We start from the raw sequence: 13580 nt of genomic DNA, 5'->3' as shown, positions 1-13580 counted from the left end.
CTGCCCTGTCTACCCATCTCCCCACAGACGGTGATCTTTGCATTAGCTAAATGAGATTTTTCAGACATTGGAATCTAAATTGAATATTAACGACAGTATTTCAAGCTGGTCAATGCTAATTCTACTAAAATTCCATCATAAAAGTGTGACATTTATGAAGGGACTATTTGCAGCAGAATAACAACTACTTCCAAATTTATGGGGCCCTATTGGAAAAGAAAGGGAAGAGAAGGAAATTACATGCACCCCCAAAGTCTATAGATTCCTAATTTTAAAAAAACATTGGCTGTGTTAACTTTATCTCCTTACCTGTATCTTACGGATGAAGGCATCAAGGCCGGATGTTTTTTTTTTCTTCTTTTTCTTTTTTTTAAAGAGAGAGAGAGAGAGAGAATTTTTTTAACATTTATTTATTTTTTTAGTTCTCAGCAGACACAACATCTTTGTTGGTATGTGGTGCTGAGGATCGAACCTGGGCGAGCATGCCAGGCGAGCACGCTACCGCTTGAGCCACATCCCCAGCCCTAAGGCCGGATGTTACGTCATCTCTCATACCCTGAGTGAGCTAGGAGGTGACTCCCAGGGCTTTTCTACTTCTCAGCATCTCTCCCACTGTATTCCTGCAGCTATGAAGCTTTAAAGCCTGCCAGTCTCTGGAACCTTGCCCATTCCTGGTTCCCCAAAATGCAAAGCCAGTGTGTTACCCCCTAACCTTTCTGTCCTTCCTTGACCTCCCACTCCCCACCTCTTGGCAAATTGGAAGCTATGATCGTCTAGCTCTGTGGTGCCAAAGGAGGTCATCAAAAGCAGCCACCAGAGGACTTATTGCCCAACCTGGAGGGGCTGTGGATCATTGACCTTCTACTGCTCTTCCCTGGGTTAACTATTTCCTGTCCTTGTCCCTTCTGTTGACTACCTACTTTCTCGCATGGAGGGAGGGTAGATGGGGCTTGAGATGGGCATCTTTTATATCTTCAGCTTGAACCCAAGGAGGTTGAGGATGCTGCTCCTGATTGGATTACTACATGGCCCTATTGGCATTCCAGCTGTGGCTTTCAGACCTCACTGGGGCAGAAGGGGTCTTGATTTTCCTTATCGTTATACTTTAGATGTGATGTCCGCCAAAAGCTCATGTGTAAGACAATGCAGGAATTTTCAGAGGTGAAATGATTGGGTTATGGGACCCTTAATCTAATCAGTGCATTCATCCACGGACCCAGATTACCTGGGTGGTAACTGTGGGCAGGAAAGTTGTGACTGGAGGAAATAGGTCATAGGGGGCATGACTTTGAGGTTTAGACTTTGTCCCTGCTGCACGGAGCTTGCTCTCTGTTTCCTGGTTGCCAAGTCCTGACTGCTTTAGCCATAATGTTCTGTCTCACCTCAGGCCTAGAGCTATGGAGTCACCTATCCATGGATTGAGACCTCTGAAACCATGAGCCCTGAATAATAAACTTTCCCTCTTCTTTGTTGTTCTTGTCAGGTCCTGTGGTCACAGAGATTTTAAAAAAAAAAAAAAAAAAAAAAACCCATGGAGCTAGGGATGTAGCTCAAGTGGTAGTGCGCTTGCCTAGCATGCGTGAGGCACTGGGTTCGATTCTCAGCACCACATAAAAATAAAATAAAGATATTAAAAACCCCCACAAAACTAGACACAGGGCACAAGACCATATAGTCCCCTCCCTGACAGCTCAGGGGAATGGTTAGAATGAGTATCTTTGTCTCTTTTCCAAGGCAAAGACCAAGCACCCTGAGCCTAGCTTTGATGCTACAAGTGTTGGGGGGCTGCCTCAGTAATACCTGGGGGGGGGTGGGTATCAGAAATCTGGGTTCATGGGGCTAGGGCTGCAGCTTAGGGGCAGAACTCTTGCCTAGCATGTGTGAGGCACTGGGTTCTATCCTTACACCGCATAAAAATAACAAATAAAATGAAAGCATTCTGTTCATCTACAACCACAAAATAAATAAATAAAAATTTTTAAAAATTATGGGTTGGGGTTGTGACTCAGTGGTAGAGTGCTCTGCTAGCACGTGTGAGGCGCTGGGTAGAGTGCTCTGCTAGCACGTGTGAGGCGCTGGGTTCAATCCTTAGCACCACATTAAAAAGTAAATAAAATAAAAGTATTGTGTCCAACTACGACATATATATATATATATATATATATATATATATATATATAAAATCTGGGTTCATGATGGCTTAGCACGCTGCCCACCCCCACCCTGCAGCCTCCAGCTCTGTGTATGCCCCAGGAATCAGTGGGTTTGTTTTGTTTTGTTTTGTTTTTGGTGCTCCAGATGGATCCCAGGGCCCTGGGCATGCTAAGCTCATGCTTTATCACTGAACCACAACCCCCCCTCAAGCCTCACTGGGTTTTCCAAAGCAACTATAAGTGCCCCTCAGGCTGAAATCTAAAGTAGAAATGCCATTTATGAAGCCAATAAAAGGCAGGAAAGTTCTGGCTCGGGTGTATGCCCCATGGACATTTGGATGTCCCCAATAACCCCAGAGGGACAGCTCTCAGAACTGTGGGACTCAGCAGAAGCCAGCATGGGAACCAGGGGCTTTGGAGTCAGCACCATGTTCTGACAATGACGGGGAGTAATTGATGAAATTTCTCTGGAGCTCTGTTCCCCAAACAGAAAATGAGGACAATATATTTGCAGTGAAGAGTTTGGGTTAGGTCACTCCGAAAGAACTGCTGTTTCTGGCTCCTGGAAAACTCTTGATCTACTCCCTGAACTTGACCCTTGATTGTTAGCATCCATCTGCACAGCTCCCCCTCCTCCGCCAGCCCCTCTGATCCATCCTGCTGCCTGCCCCGGGGGCCGCCATTTGAAAATGCAGGTGGGATCAAGTGAGCTTACCGCTCCTCAAAGCTATGGCGCTCAAGGTCCTCCAGACAGGGCACAGCCTGCCTCCTGCCTCCCGGTCCTGCTTGTGCGCTGTGCGTGCACACACACAACCCCCTTCCCCCAGATTATTCTTGCCGTTCTCCAAAAATGTCATACACTTCTTTGCCCCATGACCATCTCTTTGTCCTTTAGAAAGCCCCTTGGTTGTCATCTACTATGGAAAGTTGACCCTAACTAGTTTTCTTTCCTTCCTGTTACCAGCAACTGGGGTCATGTGTTCCTTCCATGGCTCCCTGCCAAAGCACTGTGTGATAATTGCTTTTTCATATGTCTGTCTGCCCACCCGGGGGGACCAGGCTAATGGAGGGCAGAGAGAAGTCCAGTGGATGTGACGGCCAGGACTGTGGCCTTTGTGCCTGTGGAGATTGCTCTACCCTCTTCCTATTTCACAGATAAAACAGAAGCGGCTAAATGTGCATCATGGCTTGCCTGGCCCAGCCCTCCCCACTCCTGTTAAGAGCCCTCTGTCAGTTGAGTATGGTGGCACATGCCTATAATCTCAGAGGCGCTGGAGGCTGAGGCAGGAGGATCTCAAGTTCAAAGCCCCCCCTCAACACTCGGTGAGGCAATAAGCAATTGCCTGTCTCAAAATTAAAAAAAAAAAAAAAATTAAAAAGGGCTGGGGATGTAGTTAAGTGTTCCTGGGATCAATACCTGGTACAAATAATAATAATAAGAAGAAGAGCCCTCTTGTTACTTTTGCTCTGATTTTTGGACTCTTCCATGCACTTTCTCAGAAACCCTTTTCTCCTCTCTGGCTGTTGGACTCATCCCATAAGCCTTTACACAAGCTTCAATCCCTCCTGCCTTGAGAGGTCCTCACTTTGTCCCCATTTCTACACTTGCTCCCCAGTTACCTCTCCTTTCCAACCAGCTCCAAAACGTGTCCCTGGTCTCCCAAGGAAATCTCCTCAACTTCCACCCCCACCATCCAAACCTTCCAGTCTGGCCCCTCAAATGGCTCTCACGGAGGTCTCTCATAATGTCCTAAATCTGTTATACGGGAGTGGATGGAGACATTCTTCCTATGGAGACTCCCATAATGCCTAAGAGTGGGCATGGTGTGGGAAATCCACCAGCCCCTCCCTAGAGGTGACCACTGTCAGTGGCTCCGTGTGTGAACTTTGGGTCCCGCCTCTACACCTTTACCTACCTACAGCCGAGCAGCACTTACAACAAATCATGTCCTCAGACCTGCGTCATTTGGCAAATTCCTGTGGGAACATTGCCGAGTGTATTTACACAAGATGGGTCACTCAATGTGGCCTCTTGATGCAATCAGGGGTATGGAAAAGAGGATGTAGCCCTGGCATCACAGCACACTCTTATGGGAAACTTTTTGTTTTTTGTTTTAATAAGCAGGAGTACAAGCTGGGCGTGGTGACTCATACCTGTGATCCCAGCAACTATACTTTGATGACTGCAGAGCAGTAGATTTGTTTATAGCAGCATCATGGTAATGTGTGGTAATGTGTTATGTTAAGCATTAGGACGTTACCATGGCTACACCATCACTAGGTGACAGGAATTTCTCGGGTCTGTGATGACCTTATAGGATCATCATCCTATATGCTATCCATCATTGTTTGAAGGGTCCTTGCATTGGGCATGACTGTGCATGTATATAAACACACACACACACACACACAGGCCCCCACAATGATTTTGGATTTTACATGAGGTAATTCCATACATTTTTTTTTCTGTGACTCTCCTCTTACATTTAATAACGCATCCAAGTGCTCTTTATACCTTAGGACTCTATGGATTTGCTAATGTTCCTTTTTTTTAAGTCAGGAATAGACTTGAATAAACAGTATCATATTATCAAGTAATATTATGAAGCAATGTTTCTTAAAAATTATTTATGAATTGTGGCAAAACACACATGACATAAAATTTAGCACCTTAACCAGTCGCATGGTATTAAGGACATTCACATTGTTCTTTGGCCACCATTGTCATTTTTCATCTTGCAAAACCCATCTCTGTGCATCAAAAAACAATTCCCCACCCCTTCACTCCAGTTCCTGGAAACCGTTATTCTATTTTCTATGTCTATGTATATGGCTACTCTCAGTACTTCATGTAAGTGGGATAATACAATGTTTAGCCTTTGGGGGCTGCCTTATTTCATAAGCATAGTGTCTTCAATGTTATGTATAGCATGTGTCAGAATTAATTAATTAATTTGTTAATTAATTAACTGATTTTCAGCTCTGGGGATGGAATCCAAGCCTAGCAAGGACTCTATCACACCCTGAGCCACCCCTAGTCTACATTTTTATTTATTTATTTTTGGGTACCAGATACCCAGGGGTGCTTAACCACTGAGCCTCATTCCCAGCCCTTTTTTCCTTTTTATTTTTTGAGACAGGATCTTGCTAAGTTGCTCAGGCTCTCACCAAGTTGCTGAGGCTGGCTTTGAACTTGATCCTCCTGTCTCAGCCTCCAGAGTCTCTGGGACTATAGGTGTGCCCCACTGCACCTGGCTCTACCTTTTCTTTTTAAGGCTAATTATATTTGAGTGTGTGTGTGTGTGTGTGTGTGTGTGTACACCACATTTAATGTATTCATTCATCTATTATCGGATCCCTTGTATTCTTTCCATCTTTTGGCTATTATAATTAATGTTGCTAAAAACACACATGTACAAACATCTGTTACAGGTTCTGCTTTCAATTTCTTTGACTATATACCTAGAAGAATTTATTTATCATATATCAATATTTTGAGGAATACCTTTCTTTTTTAATATTTTTATTTTTACATTTATGTGGTGCTTAGGATCAAACCCAGTGCCTCATGCAGAGAGGCAAGCACTTTGCCACTGAGCCACAACTCCAGCCCCACCTTTCCTTTTAATACCTGCTTTATAATATCTTAATATGAACCAGTCACATATCTACTGATAAACACTGAAGTCATCTTAATGATATTTTTTCTCGTTGTAAACAATGCTGCAGTTAATATCTTTAAGGTGTGTACGTGTTTGCACAAATGTACATGTGCTTCTGTGGGAAGATTCCTAAAATGGGAATGTTGGGTCAAAGATATGCACACATTTTAAAGAGCATATTTTTCACACACCTGTAGGCCCATCTACTCAGGCGGCTGAGGCAGGAGGATCACTTGAACCCAGAAGTTTGATACAACCTGGACAATGTAGCAAGACCCTGCCTCAAAAAACAATAAACAAGCTGGGTGTGGCTGTGCATGCCTGTAATCCCAGCAGCTCAGGAGGCTGAGGCAGGAGGATTATGAGTTCAAAGCCAGTCTCAGCAATAGCAAGGCACTAAGCAACTCAGTGAGATCCTGTCTCTAAATAAAATACAAAATATGGCCGGGATGTGACTCAGTGGTTGAATACCTCTGAGTTCAATCCCTGGGGACCAAAAAAACAAAAATAAAAACAAATTTTTTAAAGGGCTGGGGATGTGGCTCAGTGGTTAAGTGTTCCTGGGTTTAATCCCTGGTACCAAACAACAAACAAACAAAAACAACCCACAAATCAAGTTAGGCACATTTTAAAGTTTAATAGTCATTGTCAAACTATTGTCTAAGAAGTTTTCACCAACATACACATTTGTTTGTTTTCTTGCAGTGTGGGGATCAAACCCAAGGTCTTGAACATGCTGGGCAAATAATTGCTCTTCTCACGGAGCTACCCAACCTAGCCCACTGACACCTGGGCTTCTCATCACCATATTTTGCCTGTGTCTACCTGCACCCTGTCCAATACTCTACACTATCCATTTATCAGTATGACAGTCGTAGGTTTTTAACTCTCCAGCCTGCCCCTATTCCCACAACAGAAGCAGGCCTTTTCACAGTTGGTAGTTTTGTTCACCATTTCCCTTACTGGTAGTGAAGCAGGACATCTTTTCAAATATCTGTTGGCTGTTTGTATTTCTTCTGTGATTATCTTCTTCGATTCTTTGCCCACAGCCATTCTCTGATCTCCCTTTACAGGATCCTCTGGGGGCCTTCGCCACTGATGCCAGTTATAGAATTTTAGGTTTGAAATGATCTTCTGTGGAATTCTGCAGACAATGTTCAACCGCCTTTTAGAATCCGTGGTTACTACTGAAAAGCCCCGATGCCATGCTGATTCCTGATCCTTATTCTGTGACCTGTTCTTTTCTAGCTGAAAGTGCTTTGGATCTTCCCTTCACCCCATACTCTGAAATTTCACAATGTACCTCCCCCTGGGTCTCTGCATTCATCTTACTTAGGCACCTTTTAATCTAGGGACTTGAGTATTTCACTGATGGGACATTGTCTTGGTGTTTTTCCGTTTTTAAAAATAATTTCTCTTCCTTTGTTCTCTTTGAACTATTTTTATTGGATGGTAGACTTCCCAGATTCACCCTCCAAGTCTGTCTTCTCTCTTTCTTCTTTCCCTTGATTTTGATTTATCACTCTGCTATTGGGTTTTTAATTTCAGCTGAGAGCTTTCAGTTCTCAGGGCTTTCTCTTGTTTTCGGATTGATTGTTTTTCATGGCCCTCTCGGAAGAATACCAAGGGAAGAAGGCCAGGGGAGTGTAAGAGTGGCCTGGTCTCCTCACTGTACCCTTTCCCTTTCCCCTGAGGGCCGCCTCTGAGGTCCCTCATGGCTCCTCCAGTTTGGACCTTGGTGCTGCTTGTGGGGGCTGCCTGGGGCCAGGCTCCCTTGCCCGCCCCTATCTGGTAAGCTGGGCTCAGAGGTGGGTGATGTACCAGGGGGTGGCAGAGGCCTGGGAGGAAGGCAGGGAGCCTGATGGGCTGGGGAGAAGTTACCTTACAAACAGGGAGAGCACTGACCCTTCAGCCCCAGAGCCTGGAATTGGGGAGAAATGAAGGAGGGTACAGAGCTAAGGAGACAGACTGAGGCTGGGAGAGGAGGAGAGGCAGGTCAGACCCTTGGAAAACAGACAAAACTCAGAGTAAGCCCAACTGATAAGTGAGACTTCAAATAGGAAGCATCTAAGAAATGATGGATGTTGCTGGGCGAGGTGGCACACACCTGTAAATAAGCAGATAGGGAGGCTGGGGCAGGAGGATTCTAAATTCAAAGCCAGCCTCTGCAACTTAGTGAGATCCTAAGCAATTTAACAAGATCCTATCTCTAAATAAAAAAAAATAAAAAGGGATGGAGATGTGGCTCAGTGTTTAAGCACCCCTGGATTCAATCCCTAGTACCAAAAAGAAAAAGAAAAAAAAAGATGGTGTGGTGTCCTGGAGCTTGTGGTGGGGGTGGGGAAGTGGGCTGAACTTGAACAAAGAAAAGAAAGGGCTGTTCTATGTGGACAAGAGCCTTCCCTGTGGAATTGGTGAGGTGAGGAGGAAGGACCAGGGAACATCTTTTTTGCCCATTTATATGTTCAGTCGGTGTAGCTGGCAAGGTATCACCCACTACCCACTAGCAACCTGGGGTCCACACATCTCTACTCTCTGGGCAAAAACTTGGGCTATCTAAAAAAAAAAAAAAAAAAAGACCTCAACCCAAAGGAAAGAGACCCCAGTGTGAAACCCAGACACTGCATGAGAATTCCCACGCCCAGGGAAACCTGGTCTGCGATGGGAGGAGGTAGAGGAGGCCTGCTTTTTAGGAAGTGGGAAGAACTTTAGGGGAAGAGGCTGAAGGTGACCTTCCTGAAATCCTGAAGAAGACAATGCATGCTGACTGTGTGAATGCTGACATACTCAGGGAAAAAAGAGAGGAAAAAAATCGTCCGTCCATGACTGCTCAGAAAACGCTCAGAGTCTTCTAATTCTCCGGAATAACAAGAGTGATATTTTTGCTTTTTCCAAACCAATCCCAAGGACACAGAAGCCCCAGGATTTGAAACCTGCTGCTGTCAACCCAAGGGAGAAATGTGAGTTGGAACCTGGATGACTCAGGCCTCCTCTCCCTCCCGAGGACTGAATGTTAGTCCCTAGCCCAGGGGTGGCCACCTTTAGTTATCCTCCGGGCAGGGCGGTGGCATAAACATGGGACCAATGTGCAAAGGGTGGCCCTTGGATGACAGAGGGCAGAGGGAACGGTGGGGCAGAGTCTCATGTTTATAAGGCAGAGAAAGGAGGGGACAATGGAGCTTTTTCTGAAAGGAGGCAGCTCAGGAAAGGTGTGCAGTCTGGAGTCCGAAGTCTTGAGTTCCAATCTCAGTCCTATGATGACAACCTTGTTGTCTGGCCCATTCCATTCCCCAGCCCTGAATTTCTCCCCAAAGATCTGTCTCCCAAATCTCTGCTTTGGATCCCCCAATCTTAGTGACAGCCTTCTCTAAGTTTAGTGACCCTGCTGACCTCCATCTCCCAGGGTGGGTCTGTGGTCTTGGTCCCTGCCCTCTGCCCTCTGCCCTCTGCCCTCTCTGAGGCCTCACAGGGGCCCTTTCTTTCCAGCCATTATCTCCCAGTGTGATTTTGAGGATAATTCCAAACCCCTCTGTGACTGGTCCCAAGAATTCACCGATGATGGGGACTGGATCCGAGCCAGTGGTCCCTCTCTATCTGGCACCACTGGGCCCCCTGGGGGGTACCCTAATGGAGGTGAGGGGCCTGTGGGAAGCTTCAGGTTTAGGGAGGGCAGATGGCAGGGGTCAGCAGGGAGCTGGGCACAGGCCAAGATACATGAAGGGAGGGGGTGCTGCTGAAGCCTCAGGCACACCTGGGCTCTGAAAAGGGGTGGGAGGGCAGTGTTGGGGACCAAAGGCTCCAGCATCCTGGGCTCTGCCTCCCCAGAGGGCTACTATCTGCACATGGATTCCAACAACTTCCGTCAGGGTGGAGTGGCCCGCCTGCGCAGCCCTGACATATGGGAGCAAGGCCCATTCTGTGTGCGCTTCGCCTACCACATGTTCGGGCTGTCGTGGGGCTCCTGGCTCCGACTGCTGCTATTCATGGGCAAACAGAACAATCGCCCCAAATTGCTCTGGAAACACACAAATACCCAGAGCCCTTCCTGGATACCCACCTCCGTCACTGTGCCCGCAGGACTCAACCTGCCCAGCTGGGTGAGGCCGAGGGAAGAGCCCCAGGGCCATCTGTGGTGGGGGGAGGGGATGCCATGGGTATTGGAGGACCCAGAGGGCTGGGGCAAGGAGGGGGTGTGTGGTCCCTGCCATCTGAATTCAGGAAAATCAGGAGCTAAAGGCAAAGGGACAGGAGGCCTGGCCAGGGGGCTCACAGAATCAGGGATTCCCTTGTCTCCCATCCTGCAGCTGACGTTTGAGGGGATGAGGGGCAACACTCCCTACTTGGACATCTCCCTGGATGCCCTCACTATCCATCGGGGAACCTGCAATAGGGGTGAGTCCCTCTCCCTCCCTCTCACATGCTTCTCTCTTCCTGGCCCCTGCAAATCTATTTTGGCTCAACACCCAGGTTTCTCATGAGTCAAGACTACTGGCTTCCTTCTGCTACCTCACCCCAGACCTCTGATTCCTGAAGAAGCCATACCCCAAGGAAGTTGCTCTTCCAACAAGCAGTTGTGGGGATATCTTGTCTAGAGTGACCAACCAGCCTGGCTCTCCCTGGGCTGTCCCTGACTCAGCACTGAAAGTCCTGCATCTCAGAAAGTCCTCCCTTCCAAGAAAACCTGGACATTACCACCACAATCCATCTAGTATTAGATGGATCTTTCTAAACTGACCCTAGAGACTGGAAGGGAGAAAATTCAAGGAAAGGAAAATTCCAGAAGCTGGGTGAAAGGAATCAACACTCATTAAGCAAAGGGACTGGACTAAATGCCCCATGCTCATGATCTGACGACCCTAGGAGGCAGAGGGGCACTGTCATTCCCAGTTTATAGATGAGAAAACTAAGGCTTGGGCAGGTCAAGTTACCTGTGTCAGGAACGTGGCCCATAGGCAAGGGGCCATATCTGGCTGGAAAGCCAGCTGGGCTCATCATAGATCTGAGATTGGAACTCAAGAATTTTCTGACTCCAGACTGCATCCCTATCAGAGCTGCCTCCTTTCAGAAAAAGCTACATTGTCCCCTCCTTTCTCTGCCTTCAGTATGCATGATGCAAATGTGCAGTTTTGACACTATGAATGATCTCTGTGGCTGGAGCTGGATCCCATCTTCCTCTGGGGCCAAGTGGACACAGAAGAAAGGGTCATCAGGGCAGGCAGATGTGGGACCTAATGATGACTTCTCCAGTCCTGGGAGTGAGTACTGGCCATGCTTTTATTCTCAGGGCTTTCTAGGCTCTAGTGACCTCTGCACGCCCTACAATAGCTGCCATGAGTCTGTCTAGACTCAAGCCTTTTTCAGCTCAGGTTTCAAGAAGCATGCTCTGAGCACCCCCAGCTTTCCCCACTAGCTCCACCTGGTGGACCCAACACAGCCGGCTCCTTACCTCCTTTCTTGGCATCTTTCCTTCCTTCCTTCCTTCCTTCGATATTTACTGAGCACCTACAACACGCCCGGCAGTGTCTTAGGCTTTTGAGAATTAGTATGCAAAACAGACAGGGAGTGGTGTTGGTGAGGAACAGGGAGACAGATATCAAACAAAGAAGGAAATTACAGTAAATGACAAAGTTTTGGTGTGACAAGTGATTTGGGAAAAATCAGTTGAATAAGAGAAAGGGATTGTAGAAGTGCAAGGGTAGGAAAGTTGTGAATTTTAACTGGAGTGACCTGGATAGGTCTCCTTCAGATCACAGCTGAAAACACTTGAGTTGAGGGAATGAGGCATGAAAATATTAGGAGTGTGGAAGAACATTCCAGACAGAGAAGCCTGCCATGCAAAGGCCCTGAGGTATCCCAGGCCAAGGGGGAAGAAGGGATTTTAAGTATAGCCATGGATCTAGAATGAAGAGTCTTAGCTCAGATCATAGGAAAGGCAAATCATATGGAGCCTTGAAGGCCATTGTCAGGACTATGGCATTTATTCTGTGTGAATGGGAGGGGGGCTTTGCAGGATTTGGAGCAGAGGTGTGACTTGATCTGATTTATTTTTGTAGTGCGGGGGGGTGGAACCCAGGACCTCTCACACTCTAGACAAATGCTCTACCATTTTGTTAAGAAGCCACTGAAGGGCTGAGACTGAAGCTCAGTGGTCAAGCACCTGCCTAGCACTTGGGAGGCACTGGGTTTGATCCTCAGTACCACATAAAAGTAAAATAAAGGTATTATGTCTATCTACAACAAAAAGTATTTAAAAAAAGAGTAGCCTTTGGAGGATATTTAGGGCATTTTATTTAGCAGGAATCCAGGCAATACAGTCTTCCTGTTTTTCCCCCAAATGCTACATCATGCTTCTTTTCCCACCATCTCTCTGTTCTCTTGACTTGGGTTTTCCTTCCTCTTCCTGCTGTTCACTCCTTCCCTCTCTCTCCCTTCTCATCTCCTCTCTCAATCTTCTCCACACAGCCCACATTTCCAAGCCTTCAGGGCCCAACTTTGTAGGTCCAACAGAGCTCACAGGCCCTTATTTCCTTTCTGAGAGTCCACTTCTTGTTTCTTCTCAGGCCTCTCGTCCCTTCCTTTCTGCCAGCTCGCCTTTGCATCTCTCAGCATCATGTCCCATGCCTAGCAGTTTCAGCAAATGCTGTTTTTCTTTTAGTTTCTCTATTTTTAAATTTTATCCATCTTGCTCCCATATATAGATATATAAATTTCTTCCTTCCTTTCCTCCCTCCCTCCTTCCTTCCACCTGAGCCACATTAAGGCAGGGTCTAAGTTGCTTAGGACCTCGCTACATTGCTGAGGCTGCCTTTGAACTTGGGATCCTCCCGCCTCGTCTTCCTGAGCCGCTGGGATGGATGACGGGCGTCTCTTTCTTCTCTTCCATTTCTCACGTCTCCTCGCTCTCTCACTCAGTTTTCCCATCCCTTTCCTTCCAATTGTTTCCATCTTCTTCTCTGCTGTCCCTCTCTGGCTTGTTCCCTTACTTTAGCCTCTTTCTCTGCCCGCGCTCTCCACCGCGCTGACCTAGGGGGACGCAGAGTGAGGCCGGCACCTGAACGCACGCATGCGCGGTTGGCACGTCACCAGCCCCCTCCCTCTCCCGGCTACTCGTTACGTCACGGAGCGAAGTTTAGGCTGATTGGCTGCCTGAGGGAGCGGGTGCGGGGCGGGGGACCTGCGTGCCCTCGTGCGTCGGTCTGGCCCTTCTAACAATTTGTGCGAATGGCTGTGTTAAAAGAGGGCCCGAGGGGTCAGCACCGAAGCACTAGATTTCGGAGGCTGCTTCTGAGAGGATGCCCGTGTTTCCTAGGGCGGCGCCCTCGTCCTTATCTAGTCCAAGCACTCGAGGGAAGGTGGAAGGCCTCAGCCAGTCGTGACTTGGGGTACGCCCACCTCAGCGCTGCCTGATTCTAGGTAGCTGTTGGGTTCCCCAGGACCAGGTCCCCATCTCAGGTGGGGTCCTACCCCTGCGTAATACCCCCTTCAATTCCAGCTACCCTACTTTATAGGACTTTTCTTTCATAGATGGCCTCTACATGCTCCTGGACCCCAAAAATGCAAGGCCGGGGCAGAAATCTTCCCTCCTGAGTCCCCCGAGCCGCTCCAATGGCTGTCTGACCCTTTCTTTCTACTATATCCTGCGGAACCGGTCTCCTGGAGCAGCCCTCCTGGTCTATGCTTCCACCTTGGGTTAGCGGCATAGGGGTGGCGGGCGGCGGGGGGGGGGGGGGGCGGGGGAGGGATGGAGGATGAATTGGATTTCCAC

At 47.6% G+C, this 13580-nt stretch overlaps 1 protein-coding gene across 1 annotated transcript in view; it reads left to right on the top strand.

Moving 5' to 3' along the window:
- The first annotated feature begins 8476 nt into the window (after positions 1 to 8476).
- The window catches only part of Zan (zonadhesin), a 36221-nt gene continuing 31117 nt past the window's right edge, over positions 8477 to 13580 (top strand). Inside the window, 6 exon segments of the mRNA XM_077105996.1 lie at positions 8477 to 8486; positions 9302 to 9448; positions 9641 to 9912; positions 10120 to 10207; positions 10918 to 11070; positions 13340 to 13504. Of these exon segments, the coding sequence (XP_076962111.1) occupies positions 8477 to 8486; positions 9302 to 9448; positions 9641 to 9912; positions 10120 to 10207; positions 10918 to 11070; positions 13340 to 13504 (835 nt within the window).

The sequence above is a fragment of the Callospermophilus lateralis genome, chromosome 19 (genome assembly GCF_048772815.1).
Source record: "Callospermophilus lateralis isolate mCalLat2 chromosome 19, mCalLat2.hap1, whole genome shotgun sequence".
NCBI lineage: Eukaryota > Metazoa > Chordata > Mammalia > Rodentia > Sciuridae > Callospermophilus > Callospermophilus lateralis.
The sequence above is the reverse complement of the archived record's forward strand: the minus strand, read 5'-3'. Positions and strand labels throughout refer to the sequence as shown.